The sequence below is a fragment of the Conger conger genome, chromosome 1 (genome assembly GCF_963514075.1).
Source record: "Conger conger chromosome 1, fConCon1.1, whole genome shotgun sequence".
Classification (NCBI taxonomy): Eukaryota; Metazoa; Chordata; class Actinopteri; order Anguilliformes; family Congridae; genus Conger; species Conger conger.
Window position 1 is genome coordinate 45,355,098 of NC_083760.1, and position 15,872 is coordinate 45,370,969.

Sequence of the window (15,872 nt, forward strand, 5' to 3'; positions counted from 1 at the left end):
TTTAGTGATAATTTATTAGCATCAAACTATTTTTTTAACATGATCTATTCCCTTTCTACTGTTTTGAATAATCCTTTCTTCTGAACAAAATAAGTTTGTATAATCAGCAAAAATAATGTATTGGATACTCTACAAATATCTTATTATAATATATATATAATATTTTACATTACATTACATTAATGGCATTTGGCAGATGCTCTTATCCAGAGTGACGTACAACAAAGTGCATACCCATAACCAGGGATAAGTGCGCTGAAAGGCCCTAGAGGGAAGTACAATTTCAACTGCTACCTGCACAACAAAGATAAGGACCAGGGCCTATTATTATTATTATTATTATTATTATTATTTTATTTATTTATTTATTTTTTTAAACAACAAAACTAACAAACAATGCAAAAGTATGACCAAACCCCTTAACTAGCCAAACACTGCTTACCTAGCCAAACTAAAGATACTGATACACAAAAAGTAAAAGACAGAAAGACAAGTTCACATGGAGGTGGGGAGGGACGGGGAGAGGTACTGCTTGAAGAGGTGCATCTTCAGTTTGCGCTTGAAGGTGGGAAGAGATTCTACAGTTCTGACCTCAATGGGGAGTTTGTTCCACGACCGTGGAGCCAGAACAGACAGTAGCCGTGAGCATGAGGTGGAAGTTTGGAGAGGGGGAGGTGCCAAGCGGCCTGTGGAGGCTGAACGAAAAGGTCTGGCAGGGGTGTAGGGTCTGATGATGTTTTGGAGGTAAGCTGGGGAAGACCCCTTAACTGCTTGGAAGGCTAGCAGTGTGGCATCCCCTAGGGAAATGGAGAGATCCAGATGGGGAGAGGTAATGGCATTTCAGTCTTACCTGGGTTGAGCTTTAGATGGTGGTTGTCCATCCAGCTCTGGATGTCACTCAGGCAAGCAGAGATACAGGCTGAAACCTGTGTATCAGATGGTGGGAATGAGATGAAGAGTTGGGTATCATCCGCATAGCAGTGGTAGGATAGACCATGTGCAGTGATAACAGGGCCAAGGGAACGAGTGTAAACAGAAAAAAGAAGCGGCAAGGAGCCGAGGTGTCGATACCGTACCAGCCCAGGCAACCTGGAAGGAGCGACCAGAGAGGTAGGACTCAATCCAGTCCAGGGCTGTGCCACAGATGCCCATTCCTGACAGGGCGGACAGGAGGATGGAGTGATCCACAGTGCCAAAGGCAGCAGAGAGATCTAGAAGAATGAGGACAGAGGAGAGGAAGGATGCTCGTGTGGCATGGAGTGATTCACTGATGGAGAGGAGCGCGGTCTCTGTCGAGGGGCCAGATCTGAAGCCAGACTGGTGACTAGAAGCGGCTCGTTCTATGGTTTTAGATAGAAAAGGAAGAAGAGATCTGCAGATCTGGTGGTAGTTCTGGATGATGGAGGGATCCAGAATAGGCGTTTTTAGCAGCGGGGTGATGTGGGCCCTCTTGGAGGATGCTGGCAAACAGCCAGAAGACAGGGAGGAGTTAACAAGGGAGGTGACAAATGGGAGAATGTCAGGTGTGATAGTCTGGAGAAGAGAAGATGGGATAGGGTCAAGGGCACAGGTTGTAGGGCGGTGGGAGAGCAGGAGTTGAGAAACATCAGAGTCTGTAAGGGGGGAGAAAGTAGAAAAGGAAGGGATGGGCCTAGATGGGGGGAAGGGCACAGAGAGGGGGGCGGTGGTTGTAAAGGATGTGTGGATCTCTGTGACCTTCTCATTGAAAAAATCAGCAAAGTCATCAGCAGCGAAGGAGGACTCAGGTGGAGGAGGCGGTGTGCTGAGGAGAGAGGAGAAAATGGAGAACAGTTTCTGGGGATTAGAAGTGGAGTTCTGAATAAAGTAATAAAGTATAAATAACTTAGGTCATTACATTACATTAATTACATTTGGAAGACGTTCTTATCCTGAGTGACGTACAGTTGATTAGACTAAGTAGGAGACAATCCTCCCCTGGAGCAATGCAGGGTTAAGGGCCTTGCTCAAGGGCCCAACAGCTGGGCGGATCTTACTGTGGCTATACCGGGATCGTACCACCGACTTTGCGGGTCCCAGTCATGCACCTTAACCACTACACTACAGGCCACATTTCATGGGCATTACCATGAATTTGCAGCATGTATGTGCAGCTGACCAATCTGCAGAAATTGCGTGATTCAATCATGTTAACATGGAGCAGAATCTCATGGAATCTATGCCACTGTTTTAAGAACAAAGGGAGGGCCTACCCAGTATTAGTTCCTAATAAAGTGCTCAGTGAGTGTCTGCTTTACTTTATTGAACCTCGTGGGGGAATTTGTCCTCTTCATTTGACCCATCCTAGTTACCTAGGAGCAGTTGGCAGTCACGGTGCAGCACCCAGGGAGCAATGTGCCCAGTTAAGACCCTTGCTCAAGGGCACAAGTGCTAAACAGCTGTGCAGATCTTATCAATGCTACACCGGGGCTTGGAACCAACCAACCTTCTGGGTCCCAGTCATGAACTTTAGCCACAATGCTACAGGCTGCCCCAGGCTGGCCTCAAGCCACATCATCTCCACTTCATTGTTTACTACTTTTCTTATGTATTTTATTTGCAAACAAATAAGGCAAATAAGTATAAGGATATAATTCACATTACATCCTGAATACCCCACATTGAATTAGTACTATCCATGTACTGTGCCTCTGCACCCAGGGGCATAGTTTTTTCCACCTGTGTGTTTCTGGGTTGTTCGTCTGTCACCTGTATTTTGTCCTGTCTGGGTCTCACCTGTCATCATTCTTTCTCCCGTGTCTGTGTGCTGTTACTGGTGCAGGTGCAGTTCTTCCTTTACATGTTTGGTGAGTTTAACGGCACAGTGTCACTGTCAATAGAGGAGAATGGGACAACTGCAGCCCCTTTAGTGTGGGAAAGGTCGGGAAGCTTGAAGGACAGCTGGCTGGATGTTACCCTTCTACCAGACTTTCTGAACAGGTACACTGTCTGCACTATCTATGGAAACTGTTTATCAAACGTTTGCACAGGGACTTTCTCCTTTTTTATTATTCTGAAACTGACAATTTTTAATAATCTTGCTTTGTAATCTTGCTTTACAATTTGTATAAATGTCATGTTTAACTTTCTTGTTTAACCATTTAAAGATGAGGTTCGCTTCTGTTCACCAAGATATAAATTGTAAAATAATTTTTGACCTGGGGTGCCCAAATCTTTGCATTCGACTGTATATAGTTGTTTGTGTTGCTCTGCTCTTCTCTCCCTAACCATTCCTATAAACAGTTACTTCTATTTGGCCCTGGTTCAAAGCCCATTGGCACACAGAGGTGGTGTTATGTACGGCACTGAGGACCCAAAAGCAGACCACGGGATAATCCAAAAACATTGTTATTGATTCCAAGTTCAAAAGCCAAGAGATCCAAGACAATGCCAAAAACAGAAAGCAAAAGAATAGTTGAGAAAACAAGCAAAAGGTCAAAAATCCAAGTAATCAAACGGCAAAAGTACAAAAGAGCAAAAAAAAAAAAATCTAAGTCAGAAAACAAAGCAAATAATCAAAACCAAGAAAGCAAAGGGGTGTCTTCAGGAATCTCAAGAATAGGCATACTGGGAACTCGGCAGTATAAATGATCATTGTTCTGACAAGGGATGAAGAGGAGACTGAGGTTTAAATACATGAGGGAAGATGACAATCTAGGCGGGGCTGGGGTGAAGGTGGGCTAAACAAATAGACAACAGATGGGGAAACATAAAACGCGGACTGGATGCACGTAAACAAACATGTAAAACAAACGGCACCGGATTAGGGAGTAGACATTTGCATAGATTGAAGGCGTAGTGATAGGCAGAGACAGGTGCGAATACTTTGTTGAAACTAAGCAAGTGATCAGGGATAGCATAGGGAGGCAGAGTTATAGAACAGTGCGGAAAACTAAGAGATTGCGTTAGCGTTAGTTACGTGAAATCTAAACTACCCAATTAAAGTGACTGTTAGTTAGTTAGAGGGACAGTATGTGTATTAATCGGATTAGTACTACTAATATCTAGATTAGTAGTAGCTAGTAAAAATAGTGCTTTACAACATTTAACTATCGAGAGAAGCAGGAAGTAAGAAATTTGAGACTGGAAGAAATGTTGAAATCCCGGAAACTTCCGAAACCACCCGAATAGTGAAGCACGCAGGGGATCACGAATGCGAAACTGTAATGGGAAACAATAATCAGGGATGCATGATAATGAATAAATAACAAGAATAAAAAAATAATAAACACAAATACAGAACAGGACAGATACAGAAACATTACAGGTGATGTTTAAATGGTCTCGTCTCCTACAGCTTTCACTTGACCCTGAGTGCCCTGTGGGGGAGCAATTCAAATGCAGACATCGCTGTGGATCAGATTGCCCTCTCAACATCCTGCTATGACACAGGTAAGCATCTTACCTCAAATTCACCATTGGCACATCAAAGGGCTAGGCCACCATGGCCTTGATACCTAGAGAGCAGGAACTCCAAGTATTGGAAAGACAGCTCTCTTCATGTTGGTTTATCTTTTCTAGCACAAAGTCAGTCTTCACGGGCAAAACCCAAGACTAAAACCAAGAGTAGACTATGTATTGTTTAATGAATCAATCTTAAAAGGACACATCTGGGCAAACTAACTAAATACTTTTGCTCACCTAAAAATTGGGTGGGAATAAAAGCTGAAATTCGGATCTATCATCTCATGTACATCTTTTGACCAAATGCGTTCAGTGTATAGCACAAATAAATTATTCTTAGGCAGTTCATTTTAGTCTCCACAGTTTGCTCTTGCCATCACTCAAGACCTTTTTCTAGAACCCTGCAAGCTCTTTTATGTACTTTACTGTACATAAAAGAACTGTAACCTGGCCATCCTGTTTTTGTGGCTAACTAGTGGTTCTGTAGAGGTCTTCCTTCACCTACCAGTTCCTTTTGTGATTACTTCTTAAAAATGTCCGAAACAGTCGAAATCAAATAAAATATAGGCTGAACAATGTAGACTGAACCATTTCAGATGGTTTTCTCAATGTCAAAACTGACATTCAGAACCATTTCAGACGACAACAAATGTTATGATAAAATTTGATTGGGAAGTAGATTGTCAAACTGTGCATTTCAGACCTGTCACCTCCATAATGCAATGGCGTCACATCCATAACACTGGTATCTCCACATAAAAAATATAAATATTTAAAAAAATGCTATTTTTATGTTCAGCCAGGCCTCCTACATTATACATGGATATCAAACTTATCTGCATAAATATCATAAATACCTGCATTGGACTTAGGCATTCACAGAGGTTTTAGAAAGTTTATAGTCTCCCCAAAGTGCATAGACTTTTTGTGTCACATCCATAACGCAAGTCTAAAATCTGTGACTGCCCCTCCAGTCAGAGCAGTCTAGAACTCGGGCTATGTTGAATATGTGTTGTATCTTAATTTGTCTCTTAATTTTAATCTGGTTGTACTGTAATCTGTCTACCTATCAACAAATTCAGCAATTTAATTAATAATAGATATCTTTGATAATAATGAACTAATTCAATCAAATAAATGTATTTTATATGTTGGATTAACGTTGATGTACTTGTGTTCAGTCCTGAACATTAAAGGGGGTGTTACCTAATTTTCCATTCCATTCAAAACCATTTTGGACAGTACTTTTAAATTCTAAAATGTCTTTGTACTGAACTCTTGTCTCTTCTAGGACCAAATTGTATTCATCCCTTCACATTTAGGCACCCAGTGGCCAAAAAAGCCTCATAGTCAATCCTGTAGTCATTACAGCCTTAATGAACTTGCTTCATGTGCTCCAGTTCTTGTGTCTCAATAGTACAAAGTCAGTATGTGTGCAGCCCTTTCAGCTGCCTAGACATTAAAGAGGGAAGTCTGAGAGCAACAGACATTAGGCACCTGTTGATTGTGATCAAAGGCCTGATTTATCATTGCTCTCATTTGTGCTGTGCAGGGCTTTTTAATAACTACAAGGTTTGTAGGCCTCTCTGTCTTGATCATTTTTTCTCTGAAGTCTTTCCTAATCTGTCTAGTCACATATTTTTTTATCTGCTTTTGGTTAATTTGTTTACTTCTTTTGCTACAATTTCTTCTCTTCTTGGCTGCCCCCTTCCCTATTCAAGATCAAGACCCAGTGTTCCTGAGACACAGATTCTTCCATGACATGGATGACAGTGATGACTTGGACTTCTTCAGCCCTCTCCAAGACCCCTCTGTATCAGGTACCAGGCCACTCTTTTAGAATGGACATACTGGAGAATGTACACAGATGTAACTGGAATAGTCTCATGCTAATACATGATACATGTGAGCAGGGCTATGCAGAGACCTTTAGTAGGAGTGAGAAAAGGGCCGACCAACCTAGAAAAAGCCCTTCCCCATACTAACATTTGGTCTGAAGAACATCTTCACCACATCTGCATGCTTTTATGCATTTAGTTGCTGCCACATTCAATATTTGTATTAACAAGCTGGTGTACAGGTCTACCTAATAAAGTGGTCAGTGAGTGTATATTCACCAAAAAGAATGAATGAAAATGAATGACAGCAACAATAATAATATAAATCAATGTTTCGCACAGGATTTTGGGAAACTGGTGGGTGGACCCCAAATCCTCTAGGGGAGTTAGGGAACATGCCCCCCAGGACACAATTTAGTGCATTTTAACAGGCTTGATCCCTGAATAATTTAGTACTTCTGTAAACAATCCAATCATAAACACCATGCCGTGGCATCAACATGTAAGATACTTGAGCCTAAACTTGAATGTAAGTAAATGTACTTAGATATATTTAGATCTACTCTGGCCTCAAGTGCACAGATTTGTTTAATAAACACTTTGTTCTTAAACACTACTTATGCTGACCTTCCAAGCTATCCTAGGCTGTATCCCAAACTTTGCACACTTGCCCCTGTCTGAGACATTTGAGAAGTTATCTTCTTGAAATGTAGCCTTGACATAATTCTGTTCAACTGTCCAATGAGTCACTGTAATTTCAGTTGGAACCTTCTGCGCACATCCTGCATTTGTGTTACGCTTTATAATCTGGTATGTGCACTAATCCCGCACTTTCTGTTCTGCTTTCATTTCTCTATCAGAGGTGTCCCTCTTGACCTGGTGGTTCACCTCATGTGGTGCCAGTGGTCCTCGGGGGCCCACACAGGCCCAGTGTGACAATGCCTACCGCAACACCAATGTCAGCGTCACTGTGGGCAAAGATGGGCCATTCAAGGGCGTACAGTTGTGGAGGGTGCCCGCAACCAACCATTACATGTGGGTAATAGAGCCAGTCAGAGCCAACCCTTACTCATGGGCGCCAGCATAGTTATTACTATTGATGTAGTACATACTTGCTCTGTCCACCTTGAGCTTTTCGCTTGTGCACCTCACTCAGGATCTCTGCCTATGGGGCTGCGGGGGGAAAAGGAGCCAAGAACCACAACAAACGGTCCCACGGGGTCTTCATCTCAGCCATCTTTCCCCTGGAGAAGGGGGATATCCTCTACATTTTGGTTGGGCACCAGGGTGAAGATGCCTGTCCAGGGGTGAATATGACACGCCCCGGGCGGGTCTGATTCCAGCCGGCCTGTGGTTCTTTCCAAAATGCAGAATCTTTTTTTAGGAGCTTGCTCTCTTTGAGATTTGCACTTCTTGCCCCTCGTTTGGAAAATACCAACATTCAGTAGCCACACCCAGTGCGCCCCCGCCCGTACTATTAACTGTGCCATGCATGGGTGATTCCCCAAAAACAGGGCCCCTAATGATGGGATGGAAATGGCTCAAGAGCATAACCAAGATTGTCAGTGTTAGTCAGTTAGCCTGTGTGCAAACTATCATTATATATTTATGAGCTTGCTTTATTAACATGGTTTTGTTCTCTAGCAAAACATTTGAGCTGGAAAATTACTTTTCCAGAATGGCAACTAGGGGGTCCGTAACATTTCTTGGCAAATTGATTATTTTTCTTGTTCTTTATTGCTGTTCCCTCTCTCCCTCCACTCCAACCCAGAGGAATGCCGTGACTCAGCAGATTTGCTTGGGGGAGTCTTCAGTGATCGAGGATGGACTTCGGACAGCGGAGTGGGCTGGGGGGGGAGGAGGTGGGGGTGGAGCCACTTATATCTATCGGGTAAGAGCTTCTATCACACGCCCATGTCTATGTCACAAATGGAGAGAAAATATATATTTCCAATGGAAACAAACATATTTTTGCTCCAAATGTTCCATATTACATGATTAATTCTGTTCATTACATTGGTGGAATTTGTTTGATGCAAGACGTCCAACTGTGATAGCTCATCAGCTAGCAAATATTTTTTAAATAAAATAGTTCCTGGCCAATTTTCTCCCACTACAAAAATGTATCTTCTGCATAACATATGACTTTGTTGTTTGCCCCATGATAAATAATTCATATCCTGTTTATTCTTGAGTTTTAAGCATTTAACCACTGCAAATGATGAAACCCAAGCAGTGTTCACAACAGTCGGCTTTTCACAGCTGGAGGACGGGGTCATGGTACCCCTCCTGATCGCCGCAGGTGGAGGGGGAAAAGCATATTTAGAAGACCCGGAGAGCAGTCAGGACCACATTCCCCTGGAGCTGTATGAGAATGACACAGATGCCGCAGGCACCAACGGCAAGACCGTTATGGCAGGTTTGGCCCACTTCCTGTCCAAATGCCTCTTCTCCTCAATTGTTTCCCTCAGATATTCCCCCAGCGCTAATGGCTCATGTAAATTCTTGCCCCTCGGCTAACATTGATCATGTGATATTAAATTCTGTGTTAATAAGGCAGCAGGGTAGCATTAACCACCAAGGCCAGTAGGTTCCCCTTCCCTATGAAATGTTATACAATTTTATTTTTCTCATTTTCATCTTCACTGTGAAAGCTTCTTTCACTCTGTTTATCCTAATGTTTCTTGGACTGATTTAGAACTGGTCACGCATGTTTGCTACCAGTAACCAATTTGTGAAGGCTAATGTTATAAAATGAGTTGCAAATACTTGAAAAAACTTGATTGTGGTTATTTTGGTAGCAATATATACGAAATATAACTTGAATCAGTTTCTAAATCTTTAAATGAAACATTCTCACACTTCTGAAATGTTCAGCAAAGGTAAATTTGGCTTCAGGTGTGATATCAACATTCCTTAGACAACAAATATAGAGACTATGCAATGAACTATATCTTAACTTAACTAGTGGTTGTGTATATGATTTCAAGATAAATTTAAAAAGACCAGAACACTGTATTGACATAAGTCGACTTGCAAACGTATGTACATGTTCGCCAATGTACATCCACTTTTCCTCATAACAGGAACAGAGTTTTTCATTACTAGTTCACTGGGAGTCATTTCCGTAAATGTTTCTGTGCTCTCCTATAAATCAAGGCATTACACATATCATAAAAGGTGTTTGTATGATCGTCTGGAGAGGATGAAATGCTAAGTTTATGCAACTGGCCCCTGAAGTCTGTCGTGTTGGTTGAAACAAACTAAACTGATATGCATAGAAACATTACTGGCTTGCAATGTCAAACTCCCTCTTAACCTTTTGAACTCCTAACGAGAAAATGCATGAGGCATTGCACGTGCAATAACAGCTCTGCACTGCAATTTTAAGGAGATTTCTGAGACATGCGGTACTTTGTTTTTCTCCACATCTGAATCTGGCAGTCATTTGAATTGAGTTCAATGTTTGAATCTGCAAGGATAGTGGTGGCAAAAGGCAGCACAGATGAGCCTGCCAAATAAATGAATTAAATATTGGGGCAGATGTTATAACGCAGATATTTGTGCCTCAGCAAAGGAGAAAACTATCAGAACATTTCATTTTGGGCTGATGTGTGCACATTCATCTTTTAAATACAGTATGTGGGATGTGTGTGTGTCTTCTTCAGGTGGGGGTGGTGGGTGGAGTGATAGGTCCAGTACTCCTTGGGCTGGGAAGTCTCTTCTGGAGGGGGCAGATGGGGGGTCCTCCTGCCCCCAGGCACAGTCCCGACTGGGCTGGTCCACCTACGGCGGGTTCGGAGGGGGTGGTGGAGCCTGCACTGCTGGAGGAGGTGGTGGTGGATACAGAGGTATGCACAATAATAAACACGCAGTTCCCATACGAGAAAATACAAGGACCTTAACATGGATATACACATGGAGAGAATGATGCACATATACTCACAGAGCACTTTATTAGGTATTTATTAGACTTCTAATGCTGTAGCCTATCCACTTAGAGTTATAATGCGATGTGTGTTCAGAGATGCTCTTCTGCATACCACTGTTGTTATGTGTGGTTATTTGCGTAACTGTCACCTTCCTGTCAGCTTTGACCAGTCAGGCCATTCTCCTCTGATGTCTCTCATTAAGAAGGTGTTTCTGTCTGCAGAGCTGCTGCTCACTGGATTTTTTTTTTGTTTTTTGCATCATTCTTTGCAAGCTCTACAGACTAGTGTCTGTGAAAACCCCAGGAGATCAGCGGTTTCTGAAATACTCAAACCACCCTTCTGCCACCAACAGTCATTCCACAGTCAATCTTCAATCACATTTTTTCCCCAATCTGAGTGTATATAGGTTGTTATTGTTTGTCAATTTGAGGGCAAATTTGTGCAAATTAAAGTCAAGGAAGCCATTATGAGGTAGAGAGATAAGAAAAGAAACAATCAGAGACATAAGCCAAACAATACTGAAACAAATGGTTTGGAACATTATTAAGAAAAAAGAGGGACTAAAATGTATAAACAGGGATGTTCTGTAATTCCTACACAGATCACCCGATATGGATGTAAATACAGCTCAAACTATACGTGACAGTCAGCAATGTAACTCAAAAATACTACATCCACTAATCCACTACTTCCAATAAAAACATCTAGTATAATAATATATTGATTAGGTCCATTGATTGAGGTTTTTATTATTTTCAAATCAAAGATTCACTTTGTTGCACTTGCACACCGAGGACCAGGCTTCGATTCCTGGTCTTGCCAAAGGCTGAGTTTGGCCTGCTAATGTGGAGCAGCATAATTGGCTCGCTGCTCTGAGGGAGGGGGGAGGACTCAGCAGAGGGAGGCTCGCCGCATACAACAATCAAAATCGCGGTTGGAGAAGATGCGGCTTGGAGAAGGCATGTTGCTCTCCAGATCATTAGATCCATTCATGCTGCCGGGGGATGTGGTCCTTTGTATGCAGTGTATCCTAGATAACATGGGTAATTTGTATTGGCATTCCTTCTTGGTGGTAGATTGTATTCTATACCCTTGGCAGTAGGGAGGAAAGACGAGGGAGCAGGGGAATATAATGGCTCCCTCCCCGTTCATAGTTCAGAGCTGAACCTCACTTGGCATGGCCTGCATATTTCAGCTTGGCTGGGTGGAATCCCCCTTGAAGCAAGAGAAGGGAATGTCCTGCCAAGGGTATAAAATGCAAACTACCACCAAGAAGGGAAATCAAATAATGCAATGTTCCATGCGTGAGGAAGAGAGGAGCGAATCAGAACACTTTCAAATGGAAGAGGCAATATTTTTTGGAGGAGTTTTGAGAATAATTGAGAAATGGGGGGGTTAAGAACGTAGAATTTAACATTGTCAGATAGATCAGATACATGTTTTTTTTGTTTGTGTCCATGAGTGAGGTTTAAGAAATCCTCACTAGTGGCTGCTCTGTTTTTATTATCACTAAAAATAAGTTAGGGTAGTTGTTACTTTATTCATTATTCATAAACATTCAAAAGTAATCCGACGAAAAAAGAAAATACTTGCACACAGAGCTGAGATTATTTCCTATATAGTTTGCCAGGGCGGTTCAGTTCCTTTTGGTTTGTTTGTCTATCCTCCTTTGCAGAGCAACTGTTAAGTTTGCTTGTTGCATGTCACAAATTTAGTCAGGAAATACCTCCCTCAAGTGAAGACCACTAGGGAAGGGAATGTGTTAAAGAAAGAGTGGTTAACAGGATTCGTACCTTTAGATTTAGCCTCAGAGAGCAGTGGCCTTTTGGTGTGTAATGTATAATGTCTGTTGATTACTTTTGCTGTACTGAGAGCAGATCAGAGACTTAGTATTTAGGCAATTAGGCTATTTAGTAATATAAACATTATAGGCCATAAATGCATTCATACACTGCTTGATAAGCATGAAGCACTGTGTAGCAGATATCAGAAAGGGGAACCACATCCTATATATAGTCAGGATAGGGTACATAACAAATAATGCTTGGTCAAGATGATTTGAGTGTCAATGATGTAAATGTGTGAAATTATGTGATTTCAGGTCATTTCTGAGAGGTGAGTAGATTATAATCTCTTTCACACATTCTCTGGACTCAGGTGGTGACACTGCTGACACAGATGACCTCACAGCAGATGGACAGGCTGGGATTTCCTTTGTGCACCCCATGGGAGAAATATTCCTGCAGCCATTGGCTGGTGAGTCTCCAGGCCCCTGCAAACAACAATCTAAGCATAGATACAGGTATAATGAAGGTATACGTATGTCAACAGAATATTTTTTGGATATGAGGTCCATTGTATTGAAAACATTTGACACCCCTTTGTTGTTCTCTACCCACAATGTATGAGAGAGAGAAATGAAAGCACTAGCATCAAATTGAACTCCTTCTCCATCCATATGAAAGGAAATGTACTGAGCAATTAAGAAGATAAGATGCATACATTGTGTTACAAATCAAATCAGTATTGTTTTGCTCCCTTAATTCCCAAGTCAAAGGTGACTTCTGGAAGAAATACAGAAGTGCTGAACAGTGGTAATGCACCTGTCACTATAACCCTTGCATATTCAAAGCAATGAATATCACGGTCATTTGAATTTAGAATGGTCATTTGAAAAGTACAACTCTCAGTAGCAAAGCTACAGTAGCTCCCAGTAGTTGCAAATTGCAGACTAGTAACAGCACAGTCCAGTGGAGTGTCAGCTTTTGAAAGAATGCAAAGTTGGTGGGAAATGGTTCTACACCTAACAGACGACTGTAGTTCTCATTTGCAGAACAGTAGGGGAACAACTACTGACACTACAACTATTGCAGCCCAATAAGGGGGTTGCTTGCTGAGCACATGTACACAGAGAACATGGTTATAACAATAAGGACAAGGTGGCTGGTGTGCCCTTTATCAACAAGACAGCAGGAGCTAATTATCGCTAGGTTGATTAATGCTCATACCCAACAAAACCATTGCATTTTATGTCTTCTAACACATTTATGCATCCTTATAGGTCACTTAAATGGAAATACCAGGAGTCAATTCAGTCCTTTATTGCATTTAATGAGAAGCCAAACAGTTAAAAGGAGTAGTACACAACAGCCTTTGATAACCTACAGTGCAATTATAAGCCTAGAGACAATTTTACAAGTTTGTGTTTTTATTGGCAGTATAAAAACAACATGATTAGTGTAAAACCCCACGCTAACCTAATGACGGAATTTAGCGGGGGCCGAAGGGGGTTTTGCGTGCTTGTCCTTCTGGCGTTGCTGGGAGAACATTAGTAGGGTTAATTATTATCCTCTGTACAAGAACAGAGCACAATTATGTTTAAGAATATACTGGGTCCGTTGCCATGGGTCGGATATGGATTGACCTGCCCCATATCCCGCTTACAGCTGGCCAGAAACGGATCAGTACAATTCTTAATATTCTCCGTTCTCAAACGGGGCCGTATTGTACGCTTAGTGGTTACTATAGTTTTCCTCGTTTATCTGACTCCATTTAAAATATAATTAAAAAATTTGGGTTTGCAACTTACGCGGACCTCGGGAGTGATTACATTCGACTTGTACCTGCGCCACCATTACTCAATAGATGCTCCCGGGATTAGCATTACTGCTGAAATCTCAGTTCGGTGGAGAACTCAGAGGCTGAGGGTCCAGTCAACACAATACATACATGGCAAACCTGCCATGATAGTTGCGAGCCCAGGTCGGTGTAGCATTATCTGGGCTCCTTAGAGTTAATTTGGCAGGAACCAGCGCCGTAAAGCCCATGGGTTCCCTTCGCACCAAATCACAAGAGCCGTGCGTCACCGATCCTTTAATGGACAGAAATTGCTGGCCTCACAGCTTAGTACTACCACAGGTGTACCAAGCCGCCGATCGGTCGGTCTCTAGCCACAATTTCCCCCTGAGTATTCAGTTATATTAGGCTGAAAAAGGTACAAGATGAATTAGAGTCATAGAGCTCACGCAAGTTACAAACAAAATAGTTTATTCGCAGACAGGTAGGTTATTAGCTTTAGAATATCACAATCAATTACAAAATACACAAATTAAGAATAGAGATAGAGTAAATAATCATACCTAGCCTGCTTGGACTACACACAAACACAGAGTATAGAATATGCCGTGTGGAAGAGCCGCTGTGGCGCAACAGGCTAAGACGCAGCAGACTTGCGGTTGCAGTTTGCTGCACACCGGGGACCGGGGTTCGATTCTCGGTCCTGCCAAAAGCCAAGTTTGGCCGGCTCACGTGGAGCAGCAATAATTGGCTCGCTGCTCCAGAGGGAGGGACTTGGCAGGGTTAGTAGATCGCCGCACAAAGCGGCTACAGCTTGGGAGGCGAGACGGCTTGAAGAAGGCGTGTCGCTCTCCCGTTGGCCGCCGAGGGACGGGGTGTGGGCGGTGTATCTAATACTAGCTCTAATTGAATCAGACGGGGTCCAATTGGCTACCAAAAGGGGAAAAAATCGGATAAAAAAAAAAAAAAAAAGAATATGCCGTGTGGAAAGTCGAATACGATCTTCCGCTGCTACACATACATACATACATACATACATAAGACATGTTGTGTGGGAAGTCGAATACGATCTTCCTGATACTTACATACACGTACAATATGCTGTGTGGGAAGTCGAATACGATCTTCCCAGATTGATGTCTCCCTTGCTTTTATGCCAAACATTTGGAACCAGGCAGCAGTGCCATAAATCAACCTGGAGGGGTGGTCAAATCTGGAATTTAGACCCCCACCCTTGGGGGTTGTTAAGTAGGGAAAATGAGATGATTACCAAGAGAGGACGTGTAGGTTTTCCCTTGAGTTACTGAAACTATGGTTTATCAAACTTCATTTGGTATGAAATGTATCTCATCCGATTCCTTGATTTTACCAGATCACATCCATACCAAACAGATTACCCTTATGTTTTATTATGTTGCAGTTATCATGAAAATTCCCTCCTGATTATCCATTTTACATGCAATTCCTGTTACCATTACATATACCATTACATAAGACTTAATGCAATAATACAAGGATCACATGGGCAATGTTTTCAAGGTTTTACCAGGTCTATTTATTATCTTAATAGCAGTTTTGAATATTTAATCTAGGAGAACAGTCACCGGTGTAATGGCAGCAGTGCCCAAATGAGGGCACCGTGGCATTGCCCGGAGTCTTCCCCCTTGGAAGTGACCAGGTATGGGGTCACAGGGAGGTCACCAATGTTCTGGAGGATTCTTTTTCCCATGACCAAACTGCCCTTGGACCACTCATACATCTTTCCCTTCAAAAGGTAGTCTACTGAGGCCCCTCAGAAATGGCAGCCCTCTATGAATCTATGAATGCTGTAGTTGGGAGTTTTCATGATAACTGCATTATGTTGTAAATATGTATTTGTGCCTCTCATGGTAATATACCTTTTGGATAAACCTGATTTGGGTGAATGAAAGCAAAGGAGACACAACCCCAGATTGCTTGGTTTCTTCTCCTTATCTCCGAAATCCAGGCCTTAGTTCTTGACCCTAAAAGTGAGTCACCCATCTGTAATTTACAGCCGAACTCCCAAACTGGTCAGGGAGCTAAAACAAATGGCTTCTACAGAGACAGCTTTTGCCCAGTTTCC

The 15,872-nt window shown here is 42.3% G+C and overlaps 1 protein-coding gene across 1 annotated transcript in view; it reads left to right on the forward strand.

The window, feature by feature from the left end:
- Window positions 1–15,872, forward strand: part of ltk (leukocyte receptor tyrosine kinase) — a 55,290-nt gene that overhangs the window by 10,716 nt on the left and 28,702 nt on the right. Inside the window, exons 7-15 of the mRNA XM_061238965.1 lie at window positions 2,801–2,958; window positions 4,316–4,410; window positions 6,144–6,242; window positions 7,121–7,295; window positions 7,417–7,567; window positions 8,032–8,151; window positions 8,523–8,679; window positions 9,929–10,111; window positions 12,350–12,448. Of these exons, the coding sequence (XP_061094949.1) occupies window positions 2,801–2,958; window positions 4,316–4,410; window positions 6,144–6,242; window positions 7,121–7,295; window positions 7,417–7,567; window positions 8,032–8,151; window positions 8,523–8,679; window positions 9,929–10,111; window positions 12,350–12,448 (1,237 nt within the window). The remainder of the gene's footprint in view (window positions 1–2,800; window positions 2,959–4,315; window positions 4,411–6,143; window positions 6,243–7,120; window positions 7,296–7,416; window positions 7,568–8,031; window positions 8,152–8,522; window positions 8,680–9,928; window positions 10,112–12,349; window positions 12,449–15,872) is intronic.